Source organism: Onychomys torridus, chromosome 18 (genome assembly GCF_903995425.1).
Source record: "Onychomys torridus chromosome 18, mOncTor1.1, whole genome shotgun sequence".
Taxonomy (NCBI): Eukaryota; Metazoa; Chordata; class Mammalia; order Rodentia; family Cricetidae; genus Onychomys; species Onychomys torridus.
Genome location: NC_050460.1, coordinates 60,484,923 through 60,507,305, shown reverse-complemented (window position 1 = coordinate 60,507,305; position 22,383 = coordinate 60,484,923). Strand labels below are relative to the sequence as shown.

General features: G+C 48.0%; 1 protein-coding gene across 3 annotated transcripts in view; it reads left to right on the top strand.

Moving 5' to 3' along the window:
- Window positions 1-336: 336 nt before the first annotated feature.
- Pknox1 (PBX/knotted 1 homeobox 1) overlaps window positions 337-22,383 on the top strand; it is a 43,118-nt gene continuing 21,071 nt past the window's right edge. The window contains exons 1-4 of one of the 3 annotated variants that reach the window (XM_036167860.1): window positions 338-431; window positions 17,073-17,312; window positions 18,971-19,078; window positions 21,839-21,966. In XM_036167860.1, coding sequence (XP_036023753.1) covers window positions 19,028-19,078; window positions 21,839-21,966 — 179 coding nt within the window. In that variant the 5' untranslated portion in view covers window positions 338-431; window positions 17,073-17,312; window positions 18,971-19,027. Of the gene's footprint in view, window positions 432-17,072; window positions 17,313-18,970; window positions 19,079-21,838; window positions 21,967-22,383 lie in introns of all 3 variants that reach the window. The other 2 variants (XM_036167861.1, XM_036167859.1) reach the window with 2 other exon arrangements.

The following is a 22,383-nucleotide window of genomic DNA, read 5'->3' as shown; positions in this document are numbered from 1 at the left end:
GGCGTGGTCTGTGGCGCTTTGGGCCACGCCTCCTGCATAGTCATGAGATGGTAAGCTCTGCCTCTGGGGCGGGGCAGGCAGCTCCTGGCGGTGGGGCTGGGCCGCTGGGTGGGGCCTGGCTGAAGGAGCGCGGCGGGGCGGGACCGGCTTCTGCCCCGCCCCTCCTGGGCCCGCCCCGCCCCCTGCCTCGCCCCCGCTCGCCGCCGCCCCGCCCTGGGCCCGCCGCCGCGCTGGGCGGGGGCGGGGCCCGGGGCCGGCAGGCCCCGCCCCCGCGGTGAATATTGATGCGGCGCGCGTCGGCGTCGCCCTCCTCCCATTGAGCGAGGCTGTGTCGCGTGGCCCAGCGTCGGCGTGACGGTTGGACGCGGGCGCGGCACTGCGGGTCCCGATTGCTGCAGCCGCTTGTCAGTGTGATGAAGATTGGCACCCAGGTAAGCTGTCACTCAACCGCTCCGCCGCCGCCGCCGCCGCTCTCGCCGCCGCCGTCCCTATCAATCACACCGGCCGAGGCCGCCGCTGCCGCCGCCTCCGCCGCTGCCTCTTCCGCCGCGGGCCGGGCGGGTGGTCGGGCGAGCGGGCGGTGCCCGGGGCCCGCACTTGACCCGCGCCCGGGGCGGGGGCGGGGGCGGGGGCGGGGGGGGGGGAGGGGAGCGCCGAGGACGGGGGGAGGGGGCGCTGCGGCCGCGGCGCGGGGGCGCGCCCGGCTTGTTTTCCTATGTGGGTTCAGGGGCGCGGAAATTTCTGGAAGGCGGCAGGGCCTCTCCGCGCTTGGGCCCGCTCGAGGCGCGCGCCTAACCGTCGCTCACGGAGCGCGGCGCGCGCGCGCGCGCGGGCCGGCGGGGGCGCGCGGGCCGGCGGGGGCGCGCGGGCCGGCGAGGGCCGGGGGGCTGCGAGGCAGGAAGATGGCGGCGGGGTCCGCGGCCCCGAGGGGCGGCCCGAGCCGGCCTGGGGCTTCCCGCGGGAGTCCGCGGGCGGTGACAGCGTGTCGCGCGTGCCCACGGCCCATCGGGAATAGCTTCTTAGGGAGCGCTTGGCCCGCCGTTCCCGCTCCGTGTGTTCCTGGGAAGGGAAGCGGTGCAGGCGAGGACGACGGAGCCCGCCGACCTCGGGGCTCCAGGCTCCTGAGGCCTGCGCCGTCCGTCCCGCCACGCCACCCGGGAGCGCGGGCCGCGGGGGCGCAAGTTTGAGCGCACGCCTGGGATTCTGGATAGCTGAGACCTAGGTGTCAGGCTCGACGCGGAAGGCTTCTTTTTGTTTTGTTTTTCTTTAGATGTGGGTGCTTTCCACTAAAGGATGGGAGAACCCGCCCCTAAGCAGGGCTGCTGTCATGCATTAGGAAAAAAGCCCTCCGGGGAAGGATTTGACTGAGGCGGGGACGCGTTGCTAGCACACTTGGTTGCTCGGGTGGTGTCCGAGTGGTGCAGGAGTCGGCAGGACCCTCTCAGCCTGGGGGCCTGTGCGTGTGGAGCATCCCGCTGCAGTAGCGCGTTGAACAGTCTAGGATGCACCATTGTGCGAGGTCCCGCTGAAGCCCACGGTTTCTCCTGGCAGACTTTTGTCACCAGGGCACCAGGAGTTGAGGCGCTGTAAGAGAACTCCCCGGGCTTTAGACTTGAGGAAGCATGGCTGGAAGGCTAGCTCCTTCCCGCCGCGCAGTCTGATTCAGGTTGCAGCAGGTTTACGTTTAATTCAGTCTCTTTGGTCTTGTAGCCTAACTCACTTTAGGAAAGTCCTAACTGTGAACTGTGGAAACAAAGTCACCACAGGAGTAGTAACATTCAGTTACAAGCTTGATTTGGGTCGGGTGTTGTTAAAACTAGAACTGTTGAGAAGAAAAGAAGTTCGCCAAAGTTCAAAGTGTGGATCCAGGAGCTGTAACTTTCCCAGGGTCAAACAGAGAACCAGGCGTATTGGAATAACGATCAGAAGTATCGGGCCAAAGTGGAGAGTCTCATCTGAGCCCTGGATTAGCTCTCTGTGCAGCCAAGCTGAGCAGGGCTCTCCAAGTCCTTTGGGAATGTGTGAGGTTTCTGTGACAACTCAGATGCTTTGCGGACATACTTCACACTGGCCCTACCAGATCTCCTGATCTTACTGTCTGCCTTCCTCCTCCAAGAGCTGGAGATTTTTGATTTTGGTTTTGTCAGTTTCAGAGCCTTTAGTTTAAAATATTAGAAACCCATGTACATTCAGCTATCTTTGTTAGGAATATGGATGGATGTGCCCTTCCCCCCTTTCCTGACATGACTATTTGGTGGCGGAGGTGACAAGGAATTCAAGTAATTCCACAGTCAGGGGGACTTGAAATCCTGAGGTAATGGTGTGGCCTCATAGTGGTTGATGGTAAGTCTTTGGATTAGGCTGTCCTACAACTGGCCATGTTGAATCCTCCGTGTGTATTAAGTTCTGTTAGATCTTGTATAACGTGAAGTATGCTGTGTATAGAAAAGGTTGATGGTGAAGATTGGTAGGATGAACAAAGCCTGGGCTGGATGGTCATTTGGTGCAAAGCATCCACAGGCCTGGGTACAAAGGCTGCTAAGTCTTATGTTACTCAGAGGATGGGGTAGCCTGCTGAGGCCCCTTGTTCATTTTGTTGGCCCCTGCTGTTGAACTTGTTTCTGGAAATTTTCTGCAGAAGGCAGTCAATGTGGTGGCTGGCCTGTGGTTGAAAACTCCTGTTTCTCTGATGTCCTGTGGTTTTTAGGACATTCCTCAGGAGCATGAGAAGAGGATGGAGCAGCTATTAATTCCAAGTATTTTCAGGGAGGTGTGGGGCTGAGGAAAAACATCTGCAGTGTCTTCATACTCTTGAAAACCACTAGGTAGGGGTGTAGCTCATTGGTAGAACTCTTGCTTTACAAAGCCCTGAAGCTGATTCAAGCATCCCTACCCCAGACAATCTTATTGTCTTGGGCCTTCCTCTGGAATGATAGTGTAGTTATCCCAGTATATGAAGTCACAGACAGACCCGTCTTCCCTAGTGTGGGTTGTCAGTGCTCTGTGTGTGTAAGGTAATTTCTGCTCAGGGTAATCCTGTCATCCTAAAGTCCTGTTTAATTATTTGGCCCATCTTTTAATAGAGTAAAGCCTTCTCAAGTGGCACTGTGTATGTGTGCTCAGTGGGATAGGACAACAGGAGTCTAGTGGGTTCCCTCTGTAACCACCATGCTGTCTGGTCCTCACCCAGCTCCCCTCACATTCTCTCAGTCCCCAGTTCTACCTTTTCACCCTCTTCCCTTTTCTTAGCCATGGACCCGAGACTTCTGAGTTCTCTTCCCCACATCACCATCCAACACTGACCTCTGGGCTGGAGGGAGCAGGGGCTGCCTTTTTAAACAGGAAGCTCTTCCCAGCAACACATTTTACTTTCTGTGTGTATGAAGGTGCCAATTTTAGGTATCCCATATAAGTGGAATCATTTCCCTTTTTGTGATTGGCTTGTTTCACTTAGTACAATTTCATCATACTTCAGCTTGTGCCAGCATTTCCATATTTTGAAGCCTGATAAAGATCCATCCTATACATGCCCTGCATTTGGTCACCCACCCATTCCTGAACACCCGGTTCCTTCCGCCTTTTGGCTATTGTGAATGCTGTGGCCACGAACGTGAGTGTGGACATCTGAGGCTCTGCTCTGAGTGCTTTTGATAGAGTTTCAGAAGTAGATTGTCTGCTATGTTAGTTACAGTTTAAAGCCTTTTTCCACAATGGCAGAGCTCTACTCCAGGTTTCCAGCTTCTCAGCATCCCGGCTTTGGGGGGTTTGGTTGTTTTGTGGCAAGAACCCGGAGCTTGGTGAACAGTGGGCAAGCCCCTACCATGGAGCTACACTTAGCACCAGTTTTCTATGCTGTTGTTTTGTTGGTAGTTATCCTGGGAGATGGGAGATGGCGTTTTAGAGTTTTAATACATTTCTCTAGTGATTGGTGATGCTGAGCATCTTTTCTGGGGTTTATTTGCCATTTGTGTGTTTTCTTTGGAGAAATTTCCTTTTTAAGTTTGCCCACTTTTGAGTCTAGATTATATACATACATTTTATGTATAAATTGTTGAACTACTTCTGTATCTGGCATTATCATGTAATTTTATGCATGTTAACATAAATGTTTCTTATTTTAAAATTTTAAAGTTGGGCCAGAGAGATGGCTCAGCTGGTAAAGAAAGGCCTTTGTCACCAAGCCTGACAACCTGAGTTCAGTCCCAGATCCCACATGCTGGAAGAAGAGAATTGACTTCTACAAGTTACCTTTAACCTCCACATTAGCTGTGGCATTGTACATACAATAAAGAAATAAATTTAATTTTAAAATGTGTCACAACTTTCTTTTCTTTACTTTTAAAAAAATATCTGATGGTTATGCCTAATGTGCCAGGGCCTTTGAGCATTTGACTTTTGACATTGTGTTTTCCATCTGAAAACTGGCTTTCTTTCCTCTGATCTCTCAACATGGTACTAGCTAAGTTGACAAGGACGCTGCTATGGAAAGGCAGCAGCTGCTGGAGGAAGGGCCCTGTGGGGCCTCTTTCTTGGTGCACTGTTGATGTTTCTGAGCAGCACGGGCAGTGCCCGGGGAGAACAATTGTCCTAGGGAAGGGTGCTTAGCTTGGAAGAGTTAAGGTCCCTATTTTCCACTCTTCCTTTGCTTCCCTTGTGCCAGGGATTGAACCTGGGACACTAATGCTAAGCACATACTACCACTGTGCTCTAGCACCTAGCTCTCATAGGACGTTTCACTGATCTAATAACAAGGACATTACGCCAGTGATAGTCATGTAGCCTTAAAGTTTTGATAATGAATTTAATAGCTATGATAGAGCATCTAACTCAGCCTGTCAAAACAGATTCTAAAACCTATAAAATGCCTTTTGTTAGGACCAAGGAGATATCAGGTAAAGTGCTTGCTAAACAAGTGTGACCCAAGAACCCATATAGAGCCTGATGTGGTAGCACATCTGTAATCCCAGCACTCCTGTAAGATGGAAGGCAGAGAGAAACGAGACTCCTGGAAGCGCATGGGCCAGCTTGCCTGGCAAATACAGCAGCAAACAAAAAAAATAGACGGTGAGGACTGTGTCTCAAGATTGTCCCCTGACCTCTACACACTCCGGCTGCAGCCACACACCAGCACTCACACCTTGTACTAACACACACAAATGTCTTTGTTATTGGAAATTTGCTGTTTTTAATTTGATTCTGTGGATTTTTATCTTGTTTCTGCTGTGGAGTGGGGCTTGCTTCAAGCCCTTCATCTTTCCCTTTGAGCCTCCCATGTGCCCAGCTGTCTGAGTGTGGGGGTTGTAAGTGTGCCACTGTGCCTGGCACAGGTTTGTTTTCATAGGATTTAATATCTGATTTTATTTGGATATTAAGTTTTAAATGGCACCTTCTCAAGCTTTGTTTGAAAACTAAAGTGGTTTCTTGGCAGATGTCTTCCTTCAGATGAGTTACTTATTGACTGTCTCTGTGCCGGGGGGAAAAGAACCGGGCTATTTATGATTTTTGAGCCCCAGTCACCCGAGACTTCTTAAACAACGAAACTCCTTGGACTTTATGCTAGGTGGTTAATTCCCTTAAAAGCTCCTGGAGAAGGTGTGCTTTTGAAAGCAGGCCTTGGCCAGTGTTCTTAGAATGCCCTGGCTTTGCAGGTATATTAAAAAGCAGGTTGAACTTGGACAAAGACCATCAGTTCTTAGGAGGGTTAGTAACAGCGGAATGAAGGGCAGCCTGGCACTGCTGGGAACTGCCTTCAGTCTTCTGCTGTCAAGTCTGCCTCTGTAGTGCTGGTTGCTCTTTGCAGATACTAGGACTGAACTTGCCTGGAACACCCGGCTTTTCTGGGTTGGGGTGGTTAAGGCTCTCTTTGACAGTAGGTAGGACTGGGGAAGTTGTCCTGTCTTGGTGTGGCAGCTAGAAAGGAACCCAGGATGATAGATAGGGCCCATCCAATGGCTTGAGATACCACCAACTGAGCTGGTAAACATTTTAAGTGGGTTAAGAGGAGTATTCTGGGACAACCAGGAGTACACAGAGAAACCCTGTTCCAAAAAATAAAAAGGGAAAAAAAAGACGTTTCTCTTTGGTTAGCTATACTTTATTTACACCAGGAGTTAGCAAACTATGAAATCCCACATGTGGTAAAGACGAGGAGTCAAGGTGTTTTTCCCCATTTTTTTTAAACCTTTTCAGAGACAGGGTCTCTCACTTAACCTAGAGTTCATGGATTTAGCTAGAATGGCTGGCCAATAAGCTGTCCACATGCCCGCCCGCCCCCGTCCCCTCTCTCCCCCAGTGCTGGGGTTACAGATGCATGTTACTGTACCTGGTCCTTAGATGGGTGCTGAGGTTCTGAACTTGGGTTCTCAAATTTGAATAGTAGGCATTTTGCCCATCAGACTGTCTACCCAGCCTGATTCAGGCTTTTTCTTTTTTTTCAAATACGTTCTCTTTTTTTCTACATTTTAGTGATTGTTGTTGTTGTTGCTGTTTTTCAAGACAGGGTTTCGCTGTGTGGCTGTCCTGGAACTTACTCTGTAGACCAGGCTGGCTTCAAACTTAAGAGATCTACTTGCCTCTGTCTGTCTCCCGAGTGCATGTGCCACCACCACCTGGTTTTAGAAGATATTTTTAAAGATTTATTTTTATGTGTATGAGTGTTTTTGCCTGCCTGTATGTATGTGCACCACGTGTGTGTCTGGGGTCTATGGAGGTCAAAGAGGGCACTGGATCTCCTGGAAGTGGAGTCTTCCACTTGAATTGCCATGTAGTTCACTGATTGTGAACTGCCATGTAGGTTCTGGGAAGCAAACCTCTGTCCTCTGGAAGAGCACTATGCGCTTCCATATTGCTCAGGCTCATCTTGAACCCCTGGCTGCAAGGAATCCTCCTGAAGCAGCTACTTGGGCAGCTAGACTGTATGTGAGCACCTGCACACCTAGCTTGTAAACATGTTTATGTGTAACTGATAATACAGGTTGTTATGGAAACCAACAAGGATAGAGTGTTAACTGTTGACTTTAGGTATTGTAGTGTTAAAATAACCAGTTGGTGAGGACAGGGAATATACCACAACATACAGGATGACTGAACAGAAAACTTTAAGGAAGGAGAATCGAGAAACATAAAACCAATCAACACAAACCCAAAATATCAGGAACCACAGTTAGTTTGAAAGGGCTCCAGCTTAAGCTAAATGATCAGGCTACATAAGACATCTAAAACTGTCAAGTAGATGGGAAACGTAGAAAACTCAGCCTACCCGGAGCAACTGCCAGGCAAGACAAGTCAAACTCCTGGTCGCAGTACTAGAGAGAAGGGAAAAGCAGTGAAGACCACTGTCACTCAGAGAATCAGTTACTAATGTTAAATTTCATATGCCTTGTATTCTCCTTACCATGATTGATTATAGCAAATAAATTAACAAGTGTGTGCATGCGTGCACACATGCACTCATGCGTGCAGACAGACAGGAACAGAGATCTCCTTGAGAGAGAGCTATCTCCTAGATGTGACTCCCAGCAGCTCAGTTACCAAGAAGTTATCAAGGGAGTGAGAGTGTCGGGCAAGACACGAGCCAGGTCACTGTCAGGATCCCACATGCTTCAATCATCAGAAATGTCTCTGGGCATTGCCAGATGTCCCCTGGGTGCCAAAATTGTCTCTGACGATTTAAACAATATGACAGATGAACCGATAAACAAGGACAGAAATTTGTGGCTAATAGATAAAATGTAGATTGTCTTCATCACATAAACACTTAAAATTAGCTGTGTGTTAGGATAAAAAGAAAATCTCCAGCTTCAGAAAAGTAAATCCTAGCCAGGTGTGGTGCACCACACTTGTAATTCCAGCATTTAAGAGACAGATCAGAGGATTTCTGGGAGTTCAAGGCTAGCCTGGGCCACACAGTGAAATCTTGTCTCAAAAACAGACCCCTCTCCCAAAACTGGAAGGAGAGGTCAAGTATAGTAACATCTGCCTGTAATTCCAGCTGTAGGAAGTAGAGGCTGCATCAGAGGTTCAAGGTTTTCTTCAGCTATGAGACTCATTCTCAAAAACAAGTAAACCTGAACAAGTAATTCCATGAATGAGAATCTGAGACTACAGTAACACAACGTAGTTTGAACTTTGAAAAGGAGGCTAAAGATTCCTGTATGGAAATTTTGAGCCAGGCAGTGGTGGCGCGCACCTTTAATCCCAGCACTCAGGAGGCAGAGGCATGTGGATCTCTTCCTTCTGTATCTGTATATTTCTTGGAATAAAGAGGAGAGTCAAAAACTATCTCAGTGAGATGGGACACACCTTTAATCTTAGCACTCAACAGGCAAAGGCAAGGGGATCTCTGAACTTGAGGCCATTTAGGGTTACACAGTAAGACCCAGTCTCAAAAAACAAAAATGTTTCCTGCCTCTGAACAAATGAATGACTGCAGTTATTCTCTGATTTACCAATGAATAACTGCATTACATATCCTCACCTTCAGGATAAAGTAGGGCTCGTACTCAGGAAACCAACTCCACAAGTGCAATCACTAGAAAATTAAGAAAGGAAGCATGTTTAAGACATAAGAAAATTAACCCAAAGGGGGACAAATCTGATTTTCAGATTGTTAAATTTGATTACAAAGAAATTAGAGAAAAATAGTTATAAAAGGAGATATGAAGATAGATTGAAGGTGATAAAAAGGAACACCATAGTTACTTGATGGCAATGCCTTTGAAGAGCTGTGGGTTGTGGATGAAAGCAGAATCTGAGCTGACCTCTAGAGCATCTTTTTTTTTTTTTTTTTTTTTTTTTTTTTTTGGTTTTTTGAGACAGGGTTTCTCTGTAGCTTTGGAGGCTGTCCTGGAACTCACTTTGTAGACCAGGCTAGCCTCAAACTCACAGAGATCCACCTGCCTCTGTCTCTGCCTCCCGAGTGCTGGGATTACAGGCGTGTGCCGCCACCACCACCCGGCTAGGTAGAGCATCTTGAACGGTTCCAGGCCCAGATGAGTGAGTTCTGTGGCACCTTCGTAGAACAGGTCATTCCTATGTTGTACAGACTTTAGGACTCACTTTCTAAATAATTGAGCTCTGCTGTGTACCCAGCATTGTGATAGTGCCTGGGGGTGTGGGGATGAATGGAAACAACTAAAGCTCCTGTCTGGAATGTCCAGAAGTTTGTGCCTGCAAGGAAGGAAATGCTCATCAGTGCCTCGTCAGAAGAACTATTACAACTGTGGTAAGGACTGGAAGGGAGGGACGGGGTGACTCACGCCATGAGCTGACTGTGGAGGGGTGGGAGTGAAGCCCGTCTCAACACAACACAAGTGGAAGCTGAGCATGTGGAGGCCTGGAGAAAATACTAAGGAGCCTGCAAGAAACCTGAAGGGACTGGTTGGGGCCAGAGAGTGGGGAGGGAGGGAAAACCAAGGTCCAGCCATCATCGGATATGCCCAGAATGATGGTCTTCCTCTCATGGCTGACAGAAAAATCCCTAGAAGGTCTCGACAGGTATGTTGGTGTCAGGCTGAAATTTCAGGAGTCTCTTTAAAGACTTGGGATCAAAACAAAAACAAACCAAACCAAAACCAAAACAAAAGACTTGGGATCAAAGCAGGACTGAAAGCTAGTAGAGCGAACACTAAACTAGATATGTGCCATATCTAGACTCCTGATGTCCTGATGGGCCCTTGAAAGGGCTTAGGCAGCCCCCACACTGTGATCTGGCTGTTTGCATTTCCTCCTCCTCAAGCTGGTTCCACTTATTGTTTGTAGCTTTCCCCTGCAGAAATTCTACATCATCAATTTCTCCCACATCATAGGGTCTCCCTTCCAATGTCAGTTAGTGCTCAGAGTTTCACACTTCCCTCAAGTCTACCTGCAGGGACTCCACCCTGTCACACTTTACCTTCCTTTGAAAACTGGGTATAAGACACAGCAAGACTCTAAACCTTGTATTTGTCAGGTTGCAAAGCTTGATTCATATGGAGAACAGCAAATTCCCAGAAGCACTCTGTTCTTAGTCAAATGAATGTTTGTCTTTACAGCCTTAACCCTAGGGGTTCCTGGGGCCTGGCAAATTCCTGAGATGTCCTCATGGCATCTTTGTTATTGTCCTGATGCAAAGTGCTTGGCTTCTTTTTTAATGTCTCTAGTCATTTCTACAGTTGTGTTCTTGTCTGTAATTTTTTTTTCCCCCCGGTTTTCTGAGACAAGGTTTCTCTATATAACAGTCATGGCTGTCCTGGAACTCACTCTGTAGACCAGGCTGGCCTTGAACTTGCAGAGATCTGCCTGCCTCTGCCTCCAGAGTGCTGGAATTAAAGGTGTGTGCCACCACCACCCAGCTCTTGTCTATAATTCTAAGTGAGCTCCTTTTGTGTCTAACCTGTTTTTTCTAAATCTTTCTCTTTTGCTCTTTACTCACAGTTTTTACTGTAAACTTGTCTAAAAGTACCCACCAATAAGCACATCCATAAGGTTCATTAGGCCATCTGCTTTCAGTTCAGCCCCACACAATTCATTGTAGACAAGATGTAGGCAAGTTCTTTGCCAGAATGTACACAAATGGCCTCTAGTCCAATTCTCAGTGGAATTCTTATTCCTGTCAGAAACCTTGCAAACATACAATATTTACTGTCCACATTCCTGATAACCATTCAGCCTGAAGCAGTTAAGAGCTTTTAACTCTCATCTTGAAACTTTCCCAAAAATCCTCCCACAAACAAGTTCCAGAGGCTTATGAACCACATGATCAGGTAGTCAGAGTAATGCACCAGCTTCTTGGTGCCAGTTCTCTCTGTCAGGGGTTGTCATCACTGCAGCAGACACTATACCCGGCTTATAAGAGGAAGGATGACTTTTGACTCAGACTCAGAGGTTTCAGTCCATGGTTGGCTGTCATAGCTTTTAGGCCAATGGCAAGACAAACATCATGGCAGGTCATGACAGGATGCCTGATCATCTCATGGCAACCAGTAAGCAGAGAGGCAGAAAAGGATAAGGCTAGCTAAATCATTTAAAGGTATGCCTCTAGGCACACTGCAACAACGCCCTGCTCCTCCAACAAGGCCCCACCTTTGTATAGCCTATTCATTATGAATTCAATATGTTAACCATTGATGAACTTAGTGCCCTCATCACCCAGCTGTCTGTCAATAGAGTCACCAGCTAAGGATCAAAACACATGGTCCTTTAGAGAAGGATACTTCATGTCCAAACCCCACGCAGATTCCCAGGGTTTCTTTGCTCAGTCTCTTCCTAACTGTCTAGCTGACTCAGTTTGAAAAACACCATGGTACATGAATTGAATTGTTGAAACTTAACAGGCACCAGAGTTGATCAAGTTACAGAATTCTTTCCTGATTTCCTTGTGAACTCTATATTATTACATAGAAGAAGAAACTGAAGGACCTTAGAGCTGGATAGAGTGACCTCAGGAAGCTGGTTAACCTTAGACCATGAACTTCATCGATTTCTAAAGTATCTGGTTATTTCTGGTATAAATCTAGTGGCATAGAACAACCATTTTATCATATGCATGCTTTCTGTAGGCTAGAGTTAGAAAAGTCATAGGAAACACCCTGCATGTCCATGATGTTTGGGTCCTCAGCTTGGGGGCTAGGGTGACTTGATAATAGATGAAGTCTGTTAGGGACATAATTTCTTCTCCTTCTCCTCCTTCTCTTTCTCCTTCTCCTTCTCCCTCTCCCTCCCTCCCTCCCTCCCTCCCTCTCTCCCTCCCTCCCTCCCTCTCTCCTTCCCTCCCTCCCTCCCTCCCCCCCTCCCTCCCTCCCTCCCTCCTCCCTCCCTCTCCCTTCCCCTTCTCCTCCTCCTCCTTTGTCTTCATCTTCTTTCTTGTTCCAAGGTCTCTCCATGTAGTTCTGACAGTCCTAGTATGTAGACTATGCTGGCCTTACAGAGATCCTCCAGTCTCTGCCTCCTGAGTGCTAGAATTAAAGGTGTACCCACCATACCCGGCTAGGGACATTTTCTTAAGTCTGCCAGGTGTAGCTGTGAGCTGTAGTGTAAGGAGGGATGTTGGCCAGAGCACTTAACCTGTAGAGGTTCCATGTGAGCTGGCACTTCCTTGTAGCCTTGTGGGCTTTCTTATAGACTTGGAGGAAATAGCCCACAGAATTAGTGGGTTATATAGAATCAGGGAAGCTTCCTCACAGTCTTAGGAAGGTTGCTCATAAAATCAAGGGCTCATCCTTAGAGCCTAAGAGGAGTCCTTCTCAGTTTTGTGACATTTGCTCCCAGGCCTAGGGGACTGTCACAGGTTTGATGGCTTCCGCACTTAGGGGCTGCAGGGCTTTCTCACTGCTTCATCAATACTTGACAAGAAGTAATTTAAGGGAGGAGTTTTGACTCACAGTTTAAGGGTACAATCCACCCGTGGTGGGGAAAACATGGAGGCTGCTTGCTCATCTCTGGGAGGATCAGGAAACAGATGAGTGACGGTGGCACAAGCCTTTAATTCCAGCACTCGGGAGACAGGTGGGTCTCTGTGAATTCGAGGCCAGCCTGGTCTACATATTGAGTTCTAGGACAGCCAGGACTACATAGAGAGACCCTGTCTCAAAACACAAACAAATAGGGGGTAGGGGATTTGTGCTCAGCTCCCTTTCTCTTTTTTCCTATTTCGTTCCATCTGAGACCTAGCCCATGAAATGGTGCCCCTGCTGTACAGGGGTGTCCTACCCCTTATTACTTCTCCCTTCCCTCACTGAATTCCTAAGCATTTCTTAATTTAATCCAGTTGATAAAACCCCATTACAAGTTCATCCTTGTCAATCGATACCCAAGCACATCACTTAAAGATTTACTTTTATTGTTTTTCAAATGTGTGTTAGGTATGTGCACATGAGTGCAGGTATCCGTGGAGGCTAGAACAATAGATTATATCCAAGTTTCTTATGTTGAGAACTACTGTAGAGAAAAAAATACTCTGTCGGATGGTGGTGGTGCACACCTTTAATCCCAGCACTCGGAAGGTAGAGGCAGGTGGATCTCTGAGTTCGAGGCCAGCATGGTCTACAGAGCAAGATCCAGGACAGACTCCAAAGCTACACACTGAAACCCTGTCTCAGGGAAGAAAAATGAAAAAAGAAAAAAGGAAAATATTTCATGGGCTGGTGTGGTGGCTCAGTAGTTAAGAACACTTGTTGCGCTGGGCGGTGGTGGCGCACATCTGTAATCCTGGCACTCGGGAGGCAGAGGCAGGGATTGAGGCTAGCCTGGTCTACAAAGCTAGTCCAGGACAGGCTCCAAAGCTACAGAGAAAACCTGTCTCAAAAAACAAAATAAAAAAAACAAAACAACAAAAAAAAACACTTGTTGCTCTTGCAGAGGACCTCGTTTCAATTCCAGTGCCCAGCTGGTGGCTCCCAACCATCTGTAACTCCAGTTCCAGGGGATCCAATGCTATCTTCTGACCTTCACGGGCAGTGCACACACATGGTCCACCTATATACTCATACACATAAAAGAAATATATGTAATAAGAGTAAAATACATTTTTTTGGGGGGGTTGGGTTTTTTGTTTGTTTCTTTGTTTGTTTTTGGTTTTTCGAGACAGGGTTTCTCTGTGTAGCTTTGGAGCCTGTCCTGGAACTTACTCTGTAGACCAGGCTGGCCTCGAACTCACAAAGATCCATCTGCCTCTGCTTCCCGAATGCTGGTATTAAAGGCATATGCCACCACACCTGACTAGATTTATTTATTGTTATTTTATGTGTATAAGTGTCTTAAATATATGCATGTGTACTAAATACCTACAGTGCCCAAGGGGACTAGAAGAAGGCATCAGAATATTGAATTCTGGACCTGGAGTGATAGGTGACTGTGAGCCTCCATATAGGTGCTGGGAGCTAAATGCAGGTCCTTTGGAAGAACATCCAGTGCTCTTAACCACTGAACCATCTCTCCAGCTCCCTAGCATGAGAACTTTTGAAGAACACATTTGAACCATAGCACAGCTTTAATGCCCAGCAGATTATTTTGATGTTCTTTGTAGGTTTTGTTGTTTTGGGTTTGTTTTTTTGAAACGAGGTTTTACTATGTACCTTCTGGCTGGCCTGGAACTCACAGAGCTCCCCATGTGCTACCATTCTGTTTGATCTGGATGTGTCACCGAGTGCAATCACAAGCGCACATGCTGTGTTCTGGGACTGTGGGCATTTGCTTTGGGAGGGTCCCCAGTACTCTGTTCTGGATCACGGGCATGGAGACACTAAGTCTCTGGGTTGTTACACTGACCCTGGCTTCTCAGATGTGTTCATTGGCTATCCCCTTGAGCCAGATTTGCCCAGGAAGGTTCCTCAGGGAGACCTGGAAAACTATCTCCTACAGGACAGCACCTTTGCGGTGTGTCACTTTCCCTCCAGGTGCTGCATGGGAAGAAGTGTCCTGTGAGAGCTGTCTGGAAGCAGTACAGGACCAGCACTGAGTCTCTGGCACAGTCACTTCTAGACTGATCTGATGCTGATGTCGAACCATCAACAGACTGTTGCTACCCTGGAAGATACGCCTTAGTGGCATTCACAGCAGAGTTCCCTTCCACTCAGCAGGGCCAGGGAAGGAGGTTATCAGTGTAAGGGATTCCAGTGGCTCCTTAGTTTAGCTATTGTTTGAATGTAAATTGTTTAAAATACTTGTTTTATAAGAGGCTGGGTGTGGCCTGGCGGGGTGGCACACGCCTGTAATCCCAGCGTTGGGAGGCAGAGGCAGGCGGATCTCTGAGTTTGAGGCCAGCCTGGTGAAGCTGGTGGAGAGCAAGTTCCAGGACAGGCTCCAGAGCTACGCAGAGAAACCCTGTCTTGAAAAACAAACAAACAAACAAACAAACAAACAAAAAAGGGCTGGGTGTGGTGGCATTTAAAATACTTTTATAAGAGGCCTGCCATGGTGGCAAGTACTCAGAGTCAGACAGATCTCTATGAGTTCTAGGCCAGCCTCGTCTACATGATGGGTTCTAGGACAGTCAGGGGTATGTAGAGAGACTCTGTCTAAAACAAAAACAAAACAAAACAAAACAAAACAAACAAAAACCCAAACAACAACTTTTTTTTTGTTTTTTGTTTTTGTTTGTTTGTTTGTTTGTTTTTTGAGACAGGGTTTCTCTGTAGCTTATGGTGCCTGTCCTGGACTAGCTCTGTAGACCAGGCTGGCCTCGAACTCACAGAGATCCACCTGCCTCTGCCTCCTGAGTGTTGGGATTACAGGCGTATGCCACCGCCCGGCTGCAACAACTTTTTATAAGGCTGGAGAGATTGTTCAGTAGTTGAGGGCACTTGACCCAAATTCAGTTCCCTGTCCCTCAGTACTGGCTTCTTACAGCCTCCTGGAACTCCAGTTTCTGGAGATTCAGCATCCTTTGGCCTCTACATGGTGCACATGAACTCACACAGGAATGCATACATACACTAAAATAACTAAATTAATCTTTAAAATTACTTTTATATCTTACGCACCTCACCCCTTTAGAGACTTATTCCTCCAGTTTACTGATGGTTGAAGATCATTGTTTCCCGGGCTCTCTGTGGGCTTCTTGGTCCCTAGGCAAGACCCAGGAGGAAGGTGGTATGGGTGATAAAGGTACTCATAGCTAGCCGGGCCTACAGAAGGGGAAAGAGGGTGGGCAGAGCTTCTAGGGAGGGGGAGGATCTGTGGTGAGTGTGTTGCAGGGGGAGAGAGGTGCTTGGTTTGAGGGTGTGTATATATACTCTTGGTGCTAGGGAGGTGGGCTGGTGCCTAGGATGGGCTTGGGTAGAAGCACCTTATGAGGCTAGTCATATGACCAGATTTGCATTTTAGAAAGCCTGGAGAATGGTTTGGAGCAAGGCCGGATTGGGCTCCGGCAGCTGCAGGAGATGGAAGTCTGAGGAGGCTGCTGGGCCAGCACTGAGGGTGGAGGGGCAGGTAGAAGCAGAACTGAAGAGAAGGCCGGATTTGGAGGAGAACCAGAGTTGAGTCACCAAAAGCCATGAGGAGATGCTCTGGATCGAGTTGGAGATGTGTGGGTCTCTGTCCAGAATGAGGTCCTGGGTGGGGGGAGCACACAGATTTAGAAGATTTAACAGTGTTAAGATTTTTAATTCAGAGGCTGGGCATAGTGGGTGAGGCCTGACTTTAATCCCAGCACTTGGGAGGTAGAGGCAGGTGAATCTCTGTGAGTTCCAAGGCCAGCCTGATCTACAAAGTGAGTTCTAGGACAGCTAGAGCTACATAGTGAGACCCTGTCTCCAAAACCAGAAAAACAAAAGTGCTGAACTTGGTTTTCTCACTGCACTCACTCCTGTCTTCTGAGCGGCGGCCTATAGTGCCACTGCTAGGGAAGTGTTTTCCCACGCTCGCACAGACAGCTCTTAGGAGTGTGCTGTGCCGGTACCGTCACTCCTGGCCAGAGTCTGAGGCCATGGTTCTTGTTTCCCCCACAGACCTTCTGTTCACCAGCCGCTGACCCAGCCCCCCTCTTCCTGATCCTGAGGATGTCCTAACATGGTTGGCACTCACTCCCCATGGCTCCCTCTTTTATGTGTGTAAGCAGTTCTGTTCTGCTTCTCATGTCATGCTGTGTCCCGACATGACCCCCAGGCTATCCCCCAGCACACCATCTTCTCTCTTCCTTTTGGTCTCCTCCAGTCTGTTGGCTTTACATTGTGCATTTATGTGTATTTTTGACTAGGGCTGCTGTGCCAGATTACCTCACACTGGGTATACTAAACAGTAGATTGCTCACCTAGCATGTGTGAGGCCCTGGATTTAATCTCTACCACCCCCAGAAATGAATTCTTTCATGGTTCTGGAAATCCATGATCAAGGTATAGATAGACAGGGCTACACTCTCTGGAGGATCTAAGGATCTGTGGTCTTTCCTTGCCTCTTCTAGCTTCTGGTGACCCTGCTTCGGCTTCCTGGGCTTAAGGGTGTATTACTACAGTGTGTGCCTCTATCTTCCCATGGTTAACCTCTTTGTGTATCTCAGATCTTCCCCTCTCCTCTTAAATAGACAGCCAGTTGCTCCATCCCAAGTCCAGAGTCATTCCATCTGTAAGACCCTGTTTCTACATCTGGTCCATGTTCAGGTGCTGGGTTAGAGTGGGACGTGTCTTGTGGAGGACTCAGCTCATCTCCATGTGTACCTACTGTACCCTGATGATGACCAAGTGATTCCAGCCCAGGCTCCTCTGCTCAGTGTCCAAGAAGGTATCTGAGACTCGCCTGCAGCCTGAGATGTCCTGCCTTATTTCCCTCCCAAGCCGAGGAACTGTTCTTAGCTGTTTGCTCACCTCAGGACCTGCAGCTCTATTCTTCCAGGTGCTCAGGTGGGAAGCTTGGACCCATCCCTGCTCCTTTAGTTCATCTGCAGGTCCCTGGCTTACCTCCTCTGACTCTTGTGCCTGTAGCTCCCCACCTTGGCCCCTGGGCCCCTCAGCCATGCAGTCTGGTCTGTCCATGTGGTCAGAGCATGAGTCAACCACTGCTCACACCTGGTGTGGGTTTCTGTCCACTGACTTGCTGTCCTCACTGTAGCCACAAACTCACCTGATCAATCATAGCCCTACCATCTTGTCCACTCTGTTCAGCCATCTTGTCTCCTGCTTCCTTCTGCACAGGGGTGGTAGGTAGCCTACTACTACTTCACTGGGCAGACCTCTCCTCTAAGGTGCCTTGCTGAGCCTCAGTCATCCTCTACCCCAGCCTTGCTCATGTTCCTCATCACTCCTGACACTGACTTGCCAGTGTTTGTCAGTAGTCTGTGTCTACCCCCAAGCCATTTGTCCTCATATGCCAGGAACTTATGTGTTAGCTCCTTCCTCACGTGCCAGCTCCTGGGCTTATGAAAAGCTCTGGTACTTGGGGACAGCCTCAGTACGATGATGCTGAGGTGAGTCTAGCTCCCCTTTTGGTCAGCTCTGTGGCCTTGGCCCCATTATTCTGACTTGTAAGATATAAAGTGGGTGTCATCTGAGAACCCCTGGGGGCTATCATATGCTCAGGAGGTGGCCCAGCTATTGCTGTCACTACACTGTTGGTAGGATAGATACCATTCTTAAAGCTGTCTCAAAGACATGCGGCTCATTCCTGCCCGTGGCACGCCCTGCTCCAGCTGTATGTGCTTCTGTTTTGTGCAGTCTAGAGTATAGTGTACTTCCCTTGGTGACCCTTAGCTGGTTCTGCTAGTGCAGACCAAGTGATGTACCTGCCCTTGCTCTTGGAGTGACTATCTGGGCAAGCTCCTGCATGCTGGTCTAGGCCAGCTGGGGCTCACCCGTGTTGCCATGCTGCAACATACCCCTCCACCTCCCATGCTTGTCAGGTCCCTGGTCATCATTCCAGCCCAGCAGCATGATTTTGAGAGTTTCTGTCTTCAGTAAGCAAATGCCCATTGCTTACTTATTTGTGCCCCCCCCCCACAGATACGTCAGAGTGCCATCTGCCCTGTGGGGCACGTCATTGTCATTTGGCACCAGCCATTTCTTTTCTCCCCAGTCTCGCAAGTTATCAAGCCTTTCTTAGACGGCCCTTTCCTGGAGAGGCCTGCTCTGCCCACACATTCTGGGAACCCCTCCATACCTCTCCTTTTCTCGTCATGCTCCTGGTGTGGTGTCTCTCCTACTAGTCTCCTATCCTGCCTGCCACTGCCATGTACTCAAGGAAGGCTGGGTCTCTCTAGGTGAACTCCTGTGCTTCTGGTGTCCACCCCCCCCCCCCCATCCTGTATGTGACAGTATTATCTGGCTCCTTGTGAGGGGATGAAGGAGTGTGGTTGGCTATATCATAGCAGGTTGGGGCCCAGCTTAGAAAGATGAGTGACTGCCAAGCAAGTGTGATGCTGCCAGGGTGGATTTGGCCTGGAGTTGAGGGATTGCCCCTCTCTGTATAAAAATACACAGTTTTTAGAAGTTACAGATGCTGTGGGATACAAGACAAGAAGTGCCAAGAAGTGTTAACCAGTGCTCTTCTGCTCCTGTTTTCCTAGACACCACTCACTTCTGACTCAAGATGATCTGATGTCTGGAGTGAACCCTCCTCAACCATGATGGCTACACAGACGTTAAGTATAGACAGCTATCAAGATGGACAGCAAGTAAGGGCCTGACCTTTATTCTGCATCCTGACCATTGCCAGGCACCCCGACACTAAATGTGGACAGTACTCTGTGTGAATGCTTAGTTTCCGTGAGCTCACACATCCACCTCGAAATGTACTAGGCATCCATTACATACCAGAGCTCAGTGCTATCAACTGCTCATGCTTGCTCTATAAGTGACACCGCCTCCTGCCCAGCCACGAATGCAAGTGTGCACGCAAGCATGTGGTGCTGGGGATTAAAAACTGGGCACTTTGAGGGGGGGTGGCGGTGCATGCCTTTAATCCCAGCACTCAGGAGAGGAGGCAGAGGTAGGAGGATCTCAGGGTTTGCTGCCCGCCTGCTCTACAGAGTTCCAGGACAGCCACGGCGACACAGAGAAACAAAACAAACAAAACCCCAAACTGGACACTTGCCTAGCATTGTGAGCATTTGGGTTGATCTCTAGCACAGGGAAGAAAAAAGGAAAGAAAAGATGGGTGGGTGTTTGTCTGTTTGCAACACTGTGGTTGCGTCCAGGGTCTCAAGCTTGACAACCACCTTGCCGTAGCTGGGCCCCTTAAGCTGGGTGTCCTAGAGGTTTGGTTGTTTGGTTTTGAGACGGTCTTTCTGCATAGCCTAGACTGGCCTTGAACTCACAATCCACCTGTTTTGGTGTCCTGAGTGCCAGGACACAAGTGTACACCATGTGCCTAGCTGTGTTTTTTTTATATTTAATGTTTGTTCGTTTGTCGTATGTAGGTGCATCTGTGCCGTAATGCATTGGTGGAGGTCAGAGGCAACTGGCTCAAGTCAGCTCTCCCTCCACTGCGTAGGTGCCAGGGTCTGAACTCAGGTTATCAATCTTGGCAGCAAGTGCCTTTACCTACTGAGCCATCGGGCTAGCCCTGTCTGTGTTTTGTGAGACAGGGTTTCATGCTGTAGGCCAGTCTAGCCTTGAAGTTATGCCAGACCTGCCTCAACCTCCCGAGTGTGAGATCACAAGTAGGAACCCTGGGTCTGGAGAGACAACACAGCATTCGTTACAACTGAATACTCTTACAGAGCATCTGAGTTCAGTTCCCAGGACTCCTGGCAGCCCACAACTGCCTGTAACTCCAGCTCCCGTGTATCCAGTGTCCTCTTTTAGACCTCAAGAGCACCCGTACTCATGCATGTATGTATGTATCCCCCACCCCCACATATCTACATATTTAAAAAATATAAGTAAATCAAGATAAAATGATAGGACTCGTATGATTTTATTTCCCCGTATGGCATAAAGTTGTACATGCAGATAGAACACTCATATATATAAAATAAATAAATCTTTTTTTTAAAGAAGATTATTTTGTAAAATGCCAGACAGTGGCGCATGCCTTTCATCCCAGCACTCAGGAAGTGAGGCAGGTGGATCTTTGTGGGGAGGGGGAGTGGGACACACCTGGTTAGTGCTCCCTCAGGGTGGCTTCTTCTTAAGGACAGTTTGAAGTTATAGCAGTAAGTTTAGGGGAGGGGTAATCAGCATTTCATTAAGGACTTAAATACATTTTACCTGAGTCACAGATACATAGCTTGTTTAACACAGTGGAAATGTTACAACCCCAGTAAACACTTCTGCTCTTTACTTTCTAAATAAAGTAACCTTTTGAAAAATTGTGTATTGGAATCAGAGAGATGGCTTACTGTTTAGGAGCTCATACTGTTCTTGCAGAGGGCTGGAGTTTGCTTCCTAGAACCCACATTGTATGGTTTACAGCCACTTATAACTCTAGCTCCAGGGGGTCTGATGCTCTCTTATGGCCTCCATGGGCCTCTGCACTCATGTGCATACACACACACACACACACACACACACACACACACACACTTAAAAGTCTTACAAAACATTATGTGCATATGAGTGTGTGCTGGGGATCAGATCTAGGAAGGATGTTGCACATGAGCTATGTCCCCAGCCCACGTTCTTATTTGCATAATGGTGTAGGGCAGGTGTGGGAGAACTTGAACCCTGCCACAAAGTTGTAGCATTGCATTTGAGTTGTTTGTGTACGAATTAAGAACACAAACTTCTGTTCACCCTCCTAAGTTACTAATTGGGAGCTGTGTGGCTAGAAAAGTCAGCTTGCACTGTGCACTTGCTATCAGAATTCGTAGTGATGGCTTAAAATACTCAGTTCTTTTTATTGTTGTGTGTGTATATGTGTGTATGTATGTGTGTGTATGTATGTGTCTGTATGTGTGTGTATGTGTGTGTGTATGTGTGTGTGTATGTATGTGTGTGTGTATGTGTGTGTGTATGTATGTGTGTGTATGTGTGTGTGTGTGTGTGTGTTTGTGTGTGTATGTATGTGTATGCATGTGTGTGTGTATGTATGTGTGTGTAGTTTTTTGAGACAGAGTTTCTATTAGTAACAGTCTTAGCTGGCCTGGCATCTGCTCTGTAGACCAGGCTGGCCTTGAACTCACAGAGATCCTTCTGAGTACTGGGTTTAAAGGTGTATGCCACCACTGCCCAGCATCATCTCAAGTCATTTTTGTTTTTTTGTTTTTGTTTTTGTTTTTGTTTTTCGATCATCTCAATTCTTAACGAGTTAGAAATTTGGCCTTTATGTTGTCTACTGATAGAAGGTAAGAGAAAAAGATAAAAAAAAAAAAAAAAAAGGAGTTTTGCTGCTAGAGTTCTTTGTGTTGCTATTGGCAGTTATATAATCCTCCAGCTCTAGGGTAAGTAGACTTTTTGTTTTGTATTTTGTAACCAAGTATCTCCTTTTATAGATGCAGGTGGTAACGGAGTTAAAAACAGAGCAAGATCCCAACTGCTCTGACCCGGATGCAGAAGGAGTGAGTTCTCCTCCCACGGAGTCTCAAACCCCAATGGACGCCGACAAGCAGGCCATTTATAGGTAGTGCCTGGGTGTGGAAGATGTGGTTCTCAGAGAACCAGGGAGAATGCAGACAGTGAGGTGGAGCCCAGTGCTGGGACCTAGTCTGAGCGGGGAGGGACCATTGGGATATTGCAATTGGGATATCCCAATTGGGGAAATCTTTTCAGAGATGCTACTTCTAATAAGCAGAGAAAAGGTTTTTATAATATAAATCTCCATGTTGGGTAACCTTTCAGAAAATCTTCAGGCCAGGCATGGTGGTGCACACTTGGAATGTCAGCACTGAGGATGGAGAATCCAAAGCCAGTCTGGGCCAGTCTGGGCTATATAACAACTCTCAAAGGGAAAGGGGCCTTGAGATGGGTCGGCAAGGAAAGCACTTGTCATGTAAAACATGAGGACCCGAGTTTGATTTCTGGAACCCACAGAAAGTGG